General features: G+C 42.3%; 1 protein-coding gene across 1 annotated transcript in view; it reads left to right on the forward strand.

Moving 5' to 3' along the window:
* Positions 1-17,309, forward strand: part of hs6st1a (heparan sulfate 6-O-sulfotransferase 1a) — a 60,127-nt gene extending 42,818 nt beyond the window's left edge. The window contains exons 2-4 of the mRNA XM_006798394.2: positions 8,880-9,102; positions 10,750-10,998; positions 13,150-17,309. Coding sequence (XP_006798457.1) covers positions 8,880-9,102; positions 10,750-10,998; positions 13,150-13,461 — 784 coding nt within the window. The 3' untranslated portion in view covers positions 13,462-17,309. The remainder of the gene's footprint in view (positions 1-8,879; positions 9,103-10,749; positions 10,999-13,149) is intronic.
* Positions 17,310-17,646: the final 337 nt, after the last annotated feature.

Consider the following 17,646-nt stretch of genomic DNA (forward strand, 5'->3'; position numbering starts at 1 on the left):
CTGCCGAACATAGCTTTGCACTCAGGGGATTCCCTCCCCTGTCTCTCTTTTCCTCCTGCCCTCTCTTTGTTTTTGTCCGTTCCCAAACTGTAACGAACAGCTCCGTAAGCCGTGGGCTACACTTCCGTACGAGGCATTCTGCTCTCTGTTTGCTGCTCCTCTTTGTCTTGTAATCACGAAGAGGATGCATTTCTGTGCTGAAATGCAGCGAGCCATGAGTTATTTTGCACTCATGGCAAAAGCCAAGGTTTCACACGCTCTTTTAGTTATGGTCGCACAGCAACTCCCACTTGCATTGCCAACTTGCATTTTTTTTTTTTTTTTTTTTTTGTGAAGAATACCTTGCTTGTAGAGAAGAGCTCGCCTGAATGCTTTGTTAATGACTGCAGGGGCTCTGAAGCATTCTCGGTGTTGGATCCAAATTTACTGCCCCAGTGGAACGACGATTCAAAATTGTTACTGTACATCATAATAAGCCTCCTTTTTGGGGGCGATGCTGGCAAAATGTGCGCCTAATGGCACTGGTTTCATTCTCTTGACAAAATAATGAGTAATAAAGGCTGGTTAATACAACTACAGTAATTGTTGTTTTGCTAATCTTGCAGTCCTACCAAAAACTCTTCAGTCACCCCTCAGTTCTTTATATTTTGCTGGGTGACATAAATGAAATGGGAGCTATTGAAACATGTGCAAACATACAAGGAAGTAGAGCAGGGCGATATGACCAAAAATATTTATAACGATATACATTTATAACGATATAACTGACGATATAATTGACACTAGACAAAATACTTTAAAACTCCACAACTTTATTAGTGCCAAAAAAAACCCCATCAATGTATTTTTACTTAAACAAGCAGCTGTTTTTATGTGCATTGAAGTTATATAAAAATTTAACAGTGCAAATGCAAATTCCTTGCTGACAGTTTAACCAAAAGGCATTTCCAGTGGAAATTGGCCGACATATCCTCAGCATAACCATGTATAATATCCACAAAACTTAAAAAGAGGTTATACACACACAATACGGTAATATTATGTTGAAGCACAGTACGTATCACTCCGCGAGGCTCCTGCCTACGATAGCCGTAATGCTCCGACAATCCATCAAGCAGTGCGTTCGTAGCTTAGCAAAGTCGTACTAAAACATTTAACAGATTTTCGAGCGCCGTGTACATAAAGTCGTTTTGAAGTCAGTAAACTCAACCAGAATTCATACATAAGGCACACGGGATCATAAGGGGCACTGTCGACTTTCAGAAAAATCAAAGGATTGATTTTAAGTGTGCCGTATTTTTCAAAAAACACGGTAATAACGACGGCCCGCTAGCATGCTCTACCAAAAATAGTGCTTTGTTGTGTGTCTGACGGACGAAAGCTAAACCAGTTACACACCACTGAAGTTGCAGCATTTTTACAAACCAATTCTGGTTCATCCGTTTCATTCAACGATTCGCTGTCGCCCTTCTCATTCTCCGCCATGCTTTTTCTGCCATGTGCGTATGAAAAGAAAGGCACTGCGCATGCGCATTTTACCCATATTCTATCGCGATATTTCATTTTCTTATCGTTGCCCAACATTATACCAGTATTACCGTGAACGGTATGATATGGCCCAGCCCTACAAGGAAGTACAATATACAGTGCATAGTGGCTCAAAATCTTATTCATACTTCCATCAATGACAATTTTGAACCAAAAACTTCACATTTACGACTCCTCCCTCTATAACACCTTTTGCCACAAAATTTCGTTCTAGTATTTGCGTACTTTGGGAAACCCCAATCCATTCTACCAGTTTCCCTTTCTTAATAATGGCTTCTTGACAGCCACTGAGACCATTTCCATTGAAGCTTCAGTGAACAGTAGATGGGTAAACTGAAGGACCAGATTCAGCTTTTAAGTCTTTACTGGATTTGTTCCTATTTCTTAAGGGCATAACTTCACTGTTCATCTGCTGTAGATATTTTTCTTCAAACCTGTCACTTATTTTTTGTTCTTCACCTATTTCCTCATAATTTAAAAGAAAAGTCTATATACACATCATGTCAAACTATTCATTTTTTACTAATAGTTCTTTAGGAATCACTTAGTTGGTGCACAAAAACTATTTTATGCCTCTGAAATTGTGTTATCTTTGCTTAGATTTGACTAAAGAAATTGAAACAAATCGTGTTTTCGTGTCAGGCTGCTACTGCCTAAAGATACAACTTAAAATTGGTTCTATGCTGTGATATTGGTTGTGTGGAGACAGAGCACTGGCTCATCCCTTCAGTTAGATACCTTTTTTATATTTGAATGATTCGTAGGTGAGCGTTTGGCCTAAACTAACTAAAAAACAAAAAAGGATATGAATAAATGGTCACCTACTAAGACTGGATTGACTGCTTTTTCACTCATTTTCAGTGTCTGAAAGAAGAAAGTCCAGAACTCGGAGAGATAAAAAGAAGAGGCAAATCCACATTCTTGATAAGCTGGAGCCAACCAGTGTTCAATATACAGACTGAATAAATGAGCAATTAGATCATTAATAGTGCTAATTAATTTCCTCTTACCTGTTCTGATCAGTTAATCAACGATTTCATTTTGCATCTTAATAGTGGCAGTAATCCTGTCTGTTTGTGAAGCTGAATGATGATGTTAATCGCGTGATAATGTGATTTCTCTAAGGGAGAAAAAAAAAAGTACAAATCTAAGTTGCTGGTTTTGTGTAACTACTGCAAAACCTACTTGTGAATGTCTTCAATTTACTAGATAAAAACCACCGACTCTCATTTCAACATCAGTTCAAGTAGGGCCCTTTTTTACTTCTACTCTCAATCACAAATAGACCGCTCAGTAATATTGTCTCATTAAGCAAAATGACATCAGATTCTCTATTAAATGGTTTGATTTGCTGTTTTTTGGGGGTTTTGGACATTTAGTTGCACAAAGCAATCCCTTAGTGGATGTTACATATGGTTACGGACAACTGATTTTTTCATTGTTTAGCCAAATAATGATTGCAGTTACAGGTCATAATGTGATATAATTATGAATTCTGTTGCTCTGAAGGTTGGCCTTAGCCAAGTTATCCCAGTCACATTTTCTTTGACACATCAGCACATATCCAGTTTCATCCAAAAATCAAAGTCAGGATATTTTGATATAGAGAAAATGTGGATACGCTAAATGGAAAATGTTTAGAAACCATAAATTTCCTCTCTTGCTGTTGAGAGAACAAAGAATTTCTGTTAATGTCCTTAATATTTAACCACAAACACTCTTGGATGTCTGCTTCATCCCACCGTGCTCTCTCTGCGTCCCCTCACCCCAGCGCTGTCCCCATTGTCTCCTGTTCCTCCCCCGTCTCTCCCACTCTGTTTTCATTCCACTCAGTCTCTCATACGTCTTCTGTGTTTAAAGTCCAAATTACCAAGGCAGGCTGTCTGAGTCCCGAGGCTGTTATTGATCAACTAACAAAGAAAGCGGTACAGGGAGGAAGAGTGAGCCAGGGCAGCCAGAAGAAGAAGACGCCCAGAGAGCTTGTCTGAACCGGAGGGTCTATTTCTGTCTGTCTCGGTGCGTCATTATTGGCTAGAGATACTTGGGACACACGGGATGAGATGACGGATGGAGAGCGGAGAACAGGAAAACAGGAGTAGGGGGGAGGCAAAGAGGTGAGGTTTAGCCTCAAGAGATCACCTTTTAGAGGGACAAACGGGCACTATAAGTCAGCTTTGGGGGGGGGGGGACGGTTCTGGAGCTTGAAGCCTGCCAACTCCCAAAAAGACTGACTACTTGATTTATAAAATGAGGTCAACATGTGTCCAACCTGACGATCAATTATTTTAGGCCTTTGTCGAGTGTGCGCGTTCATCCAAATGATGACGTGAAGGAAGTCCTCAGTGGTAGTCTGCTGAGAGTCAAGTCCCGACATGTTGATCCCTGCTTTCACTCCAACATGGCTGATGTCATCTGAATTTACAGCCATGTTATTCCACACACCAGCTCCTTTGCCAACATTCAAAGTGCCTGTTATTGAGAGTTAAACCACACGCACACATTCAAAATCTGATTCTTATTTTTCGTTTTTGGTGTAGACCTCGTCAAATCTTGATGTTCGTTTGTGGTATTCGGGCGAAGAAATCTAAATGTGACAAGAAAAAAGAGCAAAGTCACACTTGCATATATAAGTGGTAAAAGGAGAGGATGTTCAAGTCTGATTTCTGGCATCTTTTGTGGTGGTGCTAATTAAAAACCGTTTATGTATCAAATGTAGCTGTGATGTTAAAAATTATGGCTGTAACTGTGATTTTATGCATATGTATGTATATGTATATAGATATATAGAGATATATATATATATCTCTTAACCAGGCTCCTATTTGACAGGTTTTTATGTCTGATGCATTTTCTGTGTCTCCTCCCAGGATCAAACTTGAGAGCTTTTGCTTGTTAGCCGAATGTGCAAACCAGTACTTATGTATTTATATTATATGGTTTATATTTAAACGTGCTCTGCGTTCCTGATGCATTTCGTTTTAGTCTTCGTTATTGCCACCATGCAGAAGACCGTAAACTTCTAACTGGACCACATGGTGGATTTTGACAGAAAGAAGTGATGGGATTTGATCACCTCTGGCCAATGTCTGATCACAGTATCCCAATTTCAATCAATCCTTCCTACTTTGAACACATTAAGTGAAATAAAGTACATTTTATTTTAAATTTGCTTGTTTTATCTCAAATGAGGTTCATTTTTACACAAGTTATCCTCAGCGTTTCTTCATCATCTTTAAGAAACAAGATGTGCTGCAAATCTTTGCATAATCGACCAGCAATCTGAGGATATTCTGCACATCGTGCAAGTTTTTCGCCTGCTATTTCCAACCTTTTTGTCTGATTTTTGAAGAGAAATTCACCAGCCTGTGGCGTTGGCATTAAAGCATAATGGTCAGTTTGGACTCTCCTTGCGGTGGTTTTGCTTCCAATTCTATTTTTAGAGGTGGAAAAAGTTCATTCTTGAGTGGATCTGGTTCCACCGACCATCCAGACTATTAATAAATCATGGCTGCGACATCATAGGGTGCTGTTGGCGTCACTGTGTTTATAGGGCCGGATGAGTATGATTTACGCATGTAAACACCCTCAGATTTATATTTAAACAAGTTGTCTTAACCCTTTCATGTTCTTAAGGCATTAAAAAACTGTTTGCATCTCTTGTGTATTTGGGTGTCGCACTTTCAGGGTGTTACTCCAAAAGGAAAAAAAAAAATTTCCTAGATTGGATGGGCTAAAGTAGACGACCCAGAGGGAAGGGAAGATTTAAACAGAAGGAAATAGAGGCTTTTAAAAAAAAAAAGGAGGTAGAAGTTGTAGAAGTGATGATTTGAGGTCCTCAGGAAACAGGGTTATGTTTTTTTCCGGGCTCTGAGGGACCGTAGCCGGGCCAAGTTCTGTGTGTTTCCTCTTGATAACACTCAGCAACCTCACTTGTTGTCACACTTACTTGCACTGTAGAGAGTCTGGACTGCGTTGTTATAGAGGGATGAGTCTAGCACGTTTTGTGTTTATTCAGTTGTCCTCCAAGTTGTCCACCAAAACTTGCAAGGAATCACAAGCATTCAGTGTTTCCTGACGTCGTCGTAGTTTTGGCAAAGTTGGAAATGTGAATAAAATATAAAAATGTGGAAAAATACAGATGCGCACAAGGGACAAGGAGGAAAAGAGGGGGAAATTTCTCGAAATGGAAAACTACTGGAATCATTGCATGATGGGCTTGCTTTGTTCTTCGTCCTATCTTTGTTTTTGTCAGCCAGTCACCTAGTGAGCTTCATAATGAGCTTATAGCCTCAATTTTGAATTCAGTTTTACTGATCAGGACAAAGTAAAAAGGGAGGAAGTAAAAGAGGTACTAGACAAAGCCCCGCAGTAGCTTCCTCACACCTCTTCCCATCAAGCAGTCGTCTTGTTTTTTGTCTTTTTTTTTATCAGTGCTCCACACACCACCAGTCTGACGGGATAAATCTATAAGTGTTCGCCGATTAGTCGACGTGTTTCATAAATGTAATTTTGACTGCTTTTGCAGATAACACAAAGGCAAACCGGCGAATCTGGAAGGAAAACAATGCAATGCATTTAAATGTAGTCTGCAGGAGGGGACCTTTCAAGCTGCAGTGTCATGACTGCGAATCCACAGCCGTGCTCAGCCGGAGTATGACGATCTTTAATCTCGCCGGTGAGAGATTGAGCAGTTCATATTACCTTTGTAGCTGATTTGACAAGTGCGCATAAGCTTCAGCTACGAGCCATGTCACCTGTGGTGGAGGGAAAAAACCAGAATACCTGTTGTAATGTTCCACTCCCTCAGAGCCAAGGGAAAAAAAACATGGAAAAGGGAGTGGCCTTGCTGGTGAGTGAGTAAAAATACGTGAGGCTAGGTGTGTGTGTGTGTGTGTGGGTTGAACCATCATTACCTTGGGATCCGAGTACACGGCCAGACATCATTAGGCTTTAAGGCGAGAAAGTCTCCGCGGCACTGGTTTCGCAGTCTGCCTGACCCAGCAGACACGACAGGCCGGCATGCCGTTTAAGATCATTTATTTGGCTTTGCGTGTGTGTTTGTGTGTGGGTTCCTATTCGTGTTGCCTCGTGTGTGTTTGTGTGCGTGTTATTTATTTATTTTGCCTGGTAATATGCCTGAGCCTTCATTATAGCAGGAGCCATAACTTTGATAAATCACTTGGGCTTGGGGCCCTCACTGCTTTCACAGTATTAGAAAACTAATTGAAATTCTCTTCCGCCCCCTCCTAACTCTCTCCCTCTCTCTGGCTCTAGCTTCCCCTTTTTTCTTTTCCCCTCCCGCTCCGTTTTTCACCCTTTCCCTCGTTCTCCCTTCCCGTCTCCTGTATCGAGGGCCAAACAGTACCGTGTTTTTTCAGTGGAATGGAAGCCAAGAGGGGGAAAATGTCATCACTGATTTAATAGGCATATTCTTACTGCTAGACACACACACACACACAGTTCACTCTGGGGAGTGTTAGGAATCTTGATAATGTCATCGCAGGAATCTCTATAATGTACTCAGGTGTCCTGCAGGCTCCAGTTTGACTGTGCCTCTCCTCTGTTTTTGATTAGATGGGTGCAATGGGGTGGGGTGGGGGAGATTTTAGGTTTAGGGTGATGGGATTTAGAGTTTAGATTCTTGTTTCTGTGGCTGTGATTTCCACCCCCCCCGCTGTCTCCGAGATTGAAGGTCTGTTTGGTTCGTTGCCTGGGATCTCCCAGCTGCCACTGGATTGAGGGTTTAGTCGTTTCATTGTTCATGATCTCGATCTCTCTCTCTCTCTCTCTCTCTCCCCCCCCCCCGCTACTTGATTTGTTTCATTTGCAGAGATGTCTCTGTGCTGCAGCTACAATCGGGGTGTGGCTGTTTTGTCGTGCAGGGTCTCCCAGATGATTTTTTTTTTTCTTTAGCTCTCCGGGATCGCCTCATAACTGCTGGATTTAGGTTTTTTTTGTCTATATAATGATGCTCTATCTCTCAGCTGTGGCTAGATTTTGGGTTTATTTGTTTTGTTGTCCAGGATCTCCCTCCTCCTGCTGCAGCTGCTAGTGCTGCTGGATTTTCAGGGATGTTGCCACTTTTTAATAGCCAGACACTGCTACTGTTTGTGTGACACTTGGGGCTTTGTGTCCACCCAGCAGTCCCGCTTCTCTCGCCAGGCGAGCTTTGTAGTGCGAAGCCCAAGATTTAGCGATGAAAGCAGAGACTCTGTGTGTATATGAGAGGCGGCTTGTGTGTGAACCAGGCGATTTCGTAGAGTTCTGTCAGCACACAAAATTCCCTCTGCAAACATTCCTCTGATGTGATGCAGGCCCAGGGGAAAAGGGCAGCGTGTGTGCCTCTGCGTGTGTTTTTGACAGTTGACGTGCGTCTGCTGCCCAGGCAAATCCATACCGCCACTCTGAGCCACGCTGCAGGCACATAGTCACACATAAGCATACACGCGTGGGTTATATGTGTGCGTTTTGGTTAATGAGGATGTGTTGATTGATTAGACTGCAGTAATTAGCTGGAGTGTGAAGGCCTAGAAAGGTCTCCACTCTGGTGGGAGTGTCCCCTCTAGAGAGATGTTGAACTGTGCTATGCACCATTACATCACACACAAACACGCACAGACAAACACCACAGAAATGGTTCCATCCAAATCCAAGATGCGGGATGAGTCATCTCTCAGAGAGACTTGGTGCAAGCGCGAAGGAAGGGGAAAGGATGTTTGCCGCGCGCGTGTGCGCGTCGGAGCCCGAGACAGAAGGATGTTTGCAGCGTGGAGATGTGTGCTGCACACATGAGATGTGCTTGTGCCAGCAGTTTCCTTTCCTGCACAGCATGGCCCCAACACTGACCCGATCCCTCTGCCTTACAAATCAACTCTCTCGCTCACTTCCTCCTCCTCCTGTGCTCATTTGCAGTTTGGCTTCCAGTCTTCCACCCAGATTTCTTTTGTGCAACACGGAGCTGCTTCTAGTAAATGCAAATAATGTGGTACTAAATATGACAAGCTCAGTGTGAAGCCCTGAGTTAGGAGCATGCACAATGAACTGCTTCGGGAAACCATTGCACACAGTGCCACCATATGGTCGGCTAAAGAACTGCGTGTTGATTTAGCGTTCTTGTTGGCATACTTGATGCGTGTAAAGAGGCGAATAAAATTCACTTTGCACCCTTAAAACAACATCACACGAGGCTGATTCTCTTAAATGTCTAACATTAAGGGTTTTTACCTTTTGACTTTAACTGTGCATACACCATTTGAAATGTTCTGTACAACTGAGGTAACCTCTGCTTTTTTTTCTCTCCTCCCTGTTGCTCCATCCTTGTCCCCAAATAGAAAGTTCTACTACATCACTCTGCTGAGGGACCCCGTGTCTCGCTACCTCAGCGAGTGGAGGCACGTGCAGCGGGGCGCCACGTGGAAAACCTCCCTGCACATGTGCGATGGACGAACCCCAACGCCCGAGGAGCTGCCCTCCTGCTACGAGGGGTCCGATTGGTCGGGGTGCACCCTGCAACAGTTCATGGACTGTCCTTATAACCTGGCCAATAACAGACAGGTACAGAGGGGGGGGAAAGGTCATAAGCATGTGTTTCAAATCACTGGAAAAGTTTCTGTACACCATGTTTTTCCCCCTTTTATTTTACCTCATAACACACAAGAAGATGTACTGGCAAATTCTCATAGAGCTAGATTGTTATTTTACTATCATTTATTCCTGATGTTTAAACTGTCTGTAGTCTTGCTTTGTCTCCTCTAAGAAGATGTGTGGCCTGTCCTGGCAGTGGTAGCGACTGGTGATCGGGTACCACAGTTTAAAAAAGACTTCCTTTGCTCAGTTTGCTTTCTTATTAAAAGTAGCGAGGAAGCAAAAATCCATACCATAACCATAATGGAATCACGAAGCTTTGTAAAGTATAAAACCAGCCTCAAACGTTGTCTAAAGTCAGCACAAAAGTGTCACCATGAGTTATTCCTTTGTATCCATTGATTTGGTTCATAATTTAATACTGATGGACTTTTGTGCACTGTCTTGCGTGCCGTTTCAGTTGAAGTGTGGTTGTTTTTATCCACCTGTCCAGGGATAACAGATGCAAATTTGACGCTGTGCAAATACTTTTAACTGTGTGCTGTCACTTTTTAAAAAATAAGCAATAAAATAAGTTAAACCTGTGCACTGTAAGTAGGCCTTGAGCGATATAGGATTTTTAAGGCCAATGCTGATGTTTGAAAAGAAATTGGACATTCATATTATTACAGATACAGATTTTTTTAACAGTTTTCGCACAAATGGTCAAAAATGGTCCATCAAACTTGCATCACATCACCAGGCCTGACTTCTCTCCTATCAGGTTGCTTTATCACCATGAGAATTACTGTACAGATGTTGAAAACACCAGCAAAGATGCACTTTGGCTTGAATTAAAGTTAAAGTAGCAGGAGAACTTGTTTATTTCATTTCTTACATATAAAAAGTGCATGGTACACTTGTAAGATGAAATCCGCATGAGTGAAAATACACTAGATCTTTCTCCCTCTCTCTCACACACACACACACACACACACACACACACACACACACACACACACACACACACACACACACACACACACACACACACACATTTACTAGTACACGGTCAGGAGTGTGCCTTCTGGTCATAAACACCTCAAATTCACACCTCCTTTTCTCATGCTATCTCAGTCTCCCACCTCAACGTGTTGGCCAGCTTATCTCATCTGAGCCTCGGGGTGTTATTACTCAGGGTCCTATGACTTATAAATGTGACACGCGCGCACAAACACACACACATGCATACTTGAGGCATCCTGATAGACCAGCGGGCTATGGTGCATGCAGTGAATCCAAATTTATGTCCAGTCTGTTTGTTTACTGTACTTCAACAGCCCCCTGTCTACCCTTGGTAATGAAGTGATCTCTCACTTTGGAGCAAAAATTTCTTGGCTCCTATCTGCTCCTGCTACTGGAATTTCAGAGGGAAATTTGTTACTGATACCGACATTTTAAAGATAACATATGATGTGCCGGCAAAATCAAAGATTTCAGGATCAAGGCTGGACGATGAACAGTGAAAATCCAAGTAATATTAGTACCACCTACATAAATTCTGTTGCACATGCAGTGAGTGACAGACACTCCATGGGCTCGCACAGCCGCCTTCACGTCCTTTTCTCCCGTCTTTAGGTTCGTATGTTGGCAGACCTGAGTCTCGTAGGCTGCTACAACATGTCCACAGTTCCAGAGAAGAAGAGGGCCCAGCTTCTCCTGGAGTCTGCCAAGAAGAACTTACGAGACATGGCCTTCTTTGGCTTGACAGAGTACCAGAGGAAAACCCAGTTCCTCTTTGAACGAACCTTCAGGTTGCGCTTCATCAGGCCTTTCATGCAGTACAACAGCACACGGGCTGCAGGGGTGGACCTGGACAACACTACGGTAAGTGCAACATTGTATTTAACTCTATAATGCCAGATGTATCATCTTTGATATATGAGTTCTCTTTTTCCCCGAAAAACCTAAATAAATTGCACAAAAGTAACAAAAGTAGTAGATGTAACAAAAATTAAAGAAACTGAAACAAAAGTTAAATAAAAATTAAAAATATATACACATATTTTATACATTTCTTTCTTTCTTATTTGTCAGAATGTTCAAAAATAAGAATTTTCTGGCAATTATTTTAAAGCAGCTTATACTAGCTTATACTATAATCACGCTGTTTCTATTTTAAGATGATTTATTTCTCATTGCATTCAAATTTGTATTACTTGGCAGATACTTTTTTTTTAATAGAAACTGGAAGAAAAAGGAAGAAGTACAATAAGCTGAAACAAAATGAAGAAAGGGGGGAAATGGCAAAAAGAGAGACGGAGAGAAAAGTCTGCAGTCTGATATTGCTGTGAAATGAGTTGGAATGACTGTCGCTGTTGAGAAAACAGCAGCTTTAAACATGTTCTTCACACTTGTGTGGGAGTTTTTAAGCTCAGTTCTCATCTTAAAAAAAAAAGAAAGAAAGAAAAGAGAAATCCTCCAGTATACAGCAGACTGGTGATTTATACATCAAAACCAGTTGAAGCAGAGAATATAAAATATGCTTCTGACAGATGCTGTGGAAAGGTTGACCCACTGGTTATTATCATGAAAATGAGGAAATATCATATTGTGACAAGTTGGAGTCCGACAGATGTGGCTTTTGTGTCGCATTTTGTAGTAGGTTATAAAATTGGTTTAAATCTTGGCGAAGCCGCTCTGCTAAACTAAATTATTTAAATACGTTTTTTTTAAAGGAATTCAAATAATTATATCAGCAGGTTTGGCGGAGACTGTTTACTTTAGACTCTCCTCTAAAGCTGCTGAAAGCCCACTCTTACCCTCATCCCTTCAAGATCTCAGTGAGTCATTTTTGTTTGAAACCGGTTTCTAAATAATTCGACGCCTGTTCTCAGATAGCCGTGCGCCTTCTCTCTGGCTTTCTTTTTGCTGGTGTCCCCCCCACGCCGCTGATCAAACGCCTCAGATTTTCTAACATCGACGCATCACGTCGCTTCCCCCTGTTATCCCACACATGGCTCGCAAATGATATCCAGCACTCCATCACAGATTTCAAAGGGATTCTCTTAATTAAACACACACACCCCCCACCTCCATGTTCAATCTGCACACAGCAGATTACAAAGCCAGCTGCATGGCACAACCAAACAACATGTTTCTGTTGTCTCCCTGCTGGTGATTCTCTGATTCTCTTTCAGTTCCCTCTCTCTGCAGACGCGCTATAAAGCATGTGATCAAATGTCACCATGGGATATTTTCGCAATTCCAACTTTGAAACTTTCCCAGCATCGCATGGAGGAAACTGAGACTATATTTAGTTTCTGGGGTTGTGCCTTGAGTGTTTTGGGAACTTTCTGGGCCTGAGTTTGTAATATTGAGCAGTATTGATGAGTCATTAATCACAGACATATCCCTGTGTCCCCAGAGTCAGTGTTTGGGTTAGGAGTGGACACAAGTTGATGAAGAAATTAAGGCTTCGACATCAATCCCAGAGCAATCCAATACCATGGCTAAAGTGATAATACCTTCAGCTCCATGCATTTCCAAGCATATTGGCCTTACTTGTGATCCATCTCACTTCCCCTGTAAGTTTAGTTGACCAAAAAAGGGAGATGAGCCGCGTGTCAAGTATGATCACTGTGTTCTGACCTTCATCTCTCCACAGAGAGTTTTCTTTTTACTCCCGCCTACATCAACACTCCAGATAAGGGAACACTTTGTGTTTTTTGCATTGTCAGCAAGCGGCCGGGCCGTCCTTGACGCAGAGCACGAGGTAGAGCATGACGCAGTCAGGTCACCGTGCTCCAAAAAGGTCCGCCATGACTGACCCTTTCTGGTTCCTCAAACTAGAGTGAGAGGTCAATTTTAAAAATCTTATGGAAACAATACCGATTAGAAATCAGTGCAATCTAAGGAGGATCCTGGAGCTATTGAAACTTTTAGAAAAGCTAATAAAAGCATTCCCTGTTCACTCTTCCCCCCCCCCTTCTCCATCTCATCCACCCAGCTAAATTTCTCCTGCTCTCTTCTTAATAGGTCCAGCGTATAGAGGAGCTCAACGAGCTGGACATGGAGCTGTACGACTACGCCAGGGACCTGTTCCAGCAGCGCTACCAGTATACCAGACAGCAGGAGAGGCGGCAGCAGCGCATCAAGAACCACATGCAACAGAGCCACCAGGGCCTGGGCATCAGCCTGTGGCCCTCCCGCAGCCAGCAGAGCTTGGTGTCGACACTGGAGGACGGAGACGGAGAGCGGGAGGAGGGCGAGGAGGGAGGTAGAACGGAGGAGGCGGGAAGCAGGCTCCCCACTGAGGACTACATGAACCAGATCATCAACCGCTGGTAGCAGAAGAATGAGAACAAACAACAGACATGCATATGTAATGTGAAATGCAAACACATACACACACACTTACACTCACACACACACACACACTTACACTCACAGAAAGTGGCGCCTGCTTCAAAGACCCGACTGACTGGAAAAAAAAAAATACAAAAAAAAAGAAAACAGACTTTACCAGAGTTGGGCTGCGGGAATCAGAATCCGAGTGGGTTGCTATGGAAACCTGAGCTTGGTCGATTGCATCAGCTCACATTATTGAGGTTTGCCCAGTTGTTATTAGCGCCTGCTTGACCTTTCCTCCCCTGTGCATTTCTTTGTCTCTCCCATCATCATTACTGACTGAGCAGAGGAGAGATATTTTTAAAAGTCGCTGACAGCTGAGTAACCCAACCAGCTCTCCCGCCTCCGCTCCTCCTTCTGTATTCCTCTCCGTCTCTATGGCCTGATATGGAGCATGAGAAAATGAATTTAAGTCTGTGAATTCCCGCTAATCCTTGCAAAAAAAGAAAGAAAGAAAGAAAGGAGGGAAAAAAAGGACCAGTCTACTTCCTGGATTCTCCAATTTCAAAGGAACTGGGAGAGCTATGAAAATGCGCTGATTGCTGGGCCGAACAAAGAAAAAGGTCCGTCAGAGACTTCCCCAGAAAGATGGAAAGAAAAGTTGGACTCAGTTGTGTAATAAAAGCTTTCTGCTTTACAAATAAAAATAAAAAATAAAAAAAAAATCTGTCATCTCACCCATGAACATGCTTTGGCCATGAAATAGTGACATTCTCATTTTAGGATGAATTTATTTGTATTTTTCCTTCTGTGTTGATGCTTTTTTTTAAAAAAGCACAATTGTAATAACACTGAGACCAACATTGCTGCCTAAAGAAAAGTAATTCCTTTATGTCTTTATTTTTATTTGTTTTATAAGTCAAAGCAAATGGATTAGATTGATGTACTATGGACCATAGCCATTACTGAAGCCTTGCTTCTTAGGGGTGGGAATTTTTGTTTTTGTTTTTTGTTTTTCTAGTCAAGGTTTCCACAGCCGTTGTCGCTTGATAAGTTCATTATTTCTCTTTTTTTTGGTCTCCATCCTGCAGAGAATGACAGCCAATTACAGCGCAGAATCTCACATAGGTGCGAGGAAATCAAAGGGAGGGGAGAGGAGTGAGTGTGCTGCAGGTTGTTGCCAGGAACTGTGTGAGCGGCAAGCGCTTTGGAAGCCTTAACTCAGACAAATGCTTGAGATGGGAGCCATGGAACTTCTGGTCACCATGGCAATGTGAGCTCTTAATGCAGTGGGTGGCATTTTCAGTTTCACCATTTATTCCCATTTCTTTCTTTTACCTTCTGACTGCGTTGTAAAAGTAGCAGTCTCAAAGAAGCTTCCGCCCTACCTGCTGAAAGGGCGCCCACAGCGCCGGTGACCCGCGGTTCATTGGTGGGAGCTGTCTTTTTACCCTGAAGAACGGACAGGGCGAGGTAGCAGTGCCTCTATGTACTGGGAATCATAGTCACCATAATTATTGCTGATACTATGTCTGCATTACACTACAGTAATTTCTCTGACTACTCGTGAGTCTGTGTGGATGAGTGCAATTCTGCAAGAGTGCGTGTGTTTGTGTAAATAGTATGTACAGTATGCCTTTGATTGGCGTATGTGTATGCCTTTGTAAATAGTGTGCCTGACTGACTGACAGAGGATATGCGATGAGTTTTGCGAGTGAGTGGCTTCATGACCAATTATAATGCCTTTTTTGTTTTTGTGGAGGGCAGCATGTCAGAGCAGTGCGACCCTCACAGTGATGCAAGCCAATAATACTCCCCTCCCCTCTCCTCCTCCCCCACGACCTGTCCTTAACCCTTGTTTTCTTTGTCTCTTTCCCATGATGAGGCTACGTATAAAGACTATCAGTACGACCACTTAAAATCCTAATGTGCATTTTTGTCAATCAGTCATAAGTAAGCTTAGTGGGATTTTTCTCCTTTGGTGACCTTAGTTCCCCTGTATGTTATTCAGTGATTTGGTCATGTAGCGTTATGTATGCAAACTGCAGGAGGGAATCCAAACGTGCTATCCAGCAGCTGGCCGTATCTTCAAAGGCTGTTCCAAGTTCCCACAGGGGTCAGCTTTTTAACCGGAAAGTTAAATATTTGCATGGGGAAGACTGAAAAACTATTTCCACGCAGCGTGCCAGCTACTGGCACAGGTCGAGCAGGAAGCCTGTGGAAAGATCGTATTTAAATGCGTCTTTAGCCCAGGGTCATCATTTTATTGTTTTCTACAGTAAGTAGCTGCTTGAGTTACCACAAAGAGAACTGGAGACACAACTTCTATCCAGATCACAGGTAAAAAGAAAATTAGATTTTGACTTCATAGCCCAAGGTTGCGTAGGACCTCTGACGTGGTCACAGATGGGGCTCTAATGGCAGCAGTTTCCAGTCATCTGTAGCTAATCGACTTTAAGTCCATAGCAGCTGAGAGATATCTGCAATTTTCTGTATTCTGCCAATGATTGTTTCCTTTCTATAACTGCTGGGAACTTATCTGGTTAGCTGAACACGTCTCAGGAATATAATCAATACTTTAAGGTCATCAAATTAATAGCGCCCAGCTCACTGAAAAATATGGTGCAAAGCTACATCTGTTCATTATCACTTAATCAAGACTTTGTGCTACAGTGGGATTTCTCTTTAGGCTTGAGTTACAGGCTGGAAACAATAAATGTATTCGTTTCACATGCATGGAAGGAAGCATTTTGAAAGAATTTGGGTTTAAAAGTGGATTGGAGTTGGAAAAAAATCCCTCATCGACCCTGCCTGCAAGCAAACACTGTCAGCAATAAAGCGGGAAAACAAAGAGAATGTAAAAGTGGGACGGGAAGAATCTAAACTGAATGTAGTCCGCTGTTTGTGTCCTCAGTCAAAGGATGCAGGCAAACAACCTGCTTTCCTGGTATCCACATACATAAGATGATTCATCTGGTTGTTAATGTTATTTTATTATTATTTTTTTGTAAACAAAGGGAACAATTTAGCTGAAATTTAACAGGCCGGATCCTCCCGTCCTCCTGCAGATCTCTTTATTTGATCAGCTCTGTTTAAATCAGGGATGATTTATGAAGGAGAAAAGAACAAGGGCGAGGGGGGGTGATGAAAATGTACTGGGACACATCCAGAGTCAATATGCTTCTTTTAAAGTAATGCATTAGGGAGAGAGAAAAATGGTTATAGAACGAGAAAGCTCCCTTTTTCATATTTTTCCATCTCAGTCATTGTATTCTTCAAACCGGAGATTTTTATTTATTTTTTTCCCCCCTAAGCTCCGGGCGTTTTGCCCACAACTTCTTTTTCAGAGTCACACTCACATTAGTCCATGTTTTGGCTCGAAACCAATAATATCTGGCTCCGCATTAGTGGTTTCGGAACAAATAAGACACCAATTCTGTATCTCAAGAGCGTTTCATTTTCAGCGTCCCAGTTTCAAGTGTAGTAGTCCTCAAAAACACTCCCCGTACCTGAACAGAGTGTGAGAGGAAATCTCAAACCTTTCACCGAAATGATTCCAGTTACCGATGCTCTGAAGCTATGCTCAGATTTTTGTGTCTGATCTCTGTGTATATCTGATGTCTTAACAGCATTTTTCTTTGTGACAATGAAGCAACCCGGGTGTCGCTAGCATCATGCTTTTTATTTTTTTTAAAGAGTGTGATAGAGATGTGTGTTGTTTGTTTTTGTTTTTGAGTTGGTGTGCAGTCTGTCTCTGGCTCCTTCTGTATGCATATTTCTGGGATTGTTTCTTATGATTGCAAAAATGAATCATCAAGCCACCAATTAAAATATTTCATTTTTACAGACCGGGCTGTGTTGTGGTTGTCACTGCGTGTCATTTCTGATGTTTCCCATTCTGTCACTTTATTATCAAGCATGAAAAATATCTTCCTTTTTTTTTTTTTTTTATAGCTGGAAATTACATCCAAGGTACTGAACTTGAAAACGAGCCACATGTTCAATTACACTCAGTGATTTTTTGACAGCTTGAGTGGGAGCCGAGACCTGCAGGTTTCCACACTCCCATTCACAGGCCAATTTGTAACTAAAGGATTTCTTTCTTTTTTTCTTTTTTTTTACCTTTCGCCTACACTAACTGCAAAACTGTGACCCCATAAAGATGCCCGTTTCCCCCACCTAATG

Source organism: Neolamprologus brichardi, chromosome 19, assembly GCF_056152115.1.
Source record: "Neolamprologus brichardi isolate AB-2024 chromosome 19, ASM5615211v1, whole genome shotgun sequence".
Classification (NCBI taxonomy): domain Eukaryota; kingdom Metazoa; phylum Chordata; class Actinopteri; order Cichliformes; family Cichlidae; genus Neolamprologus; species Neolamprologus brichardi.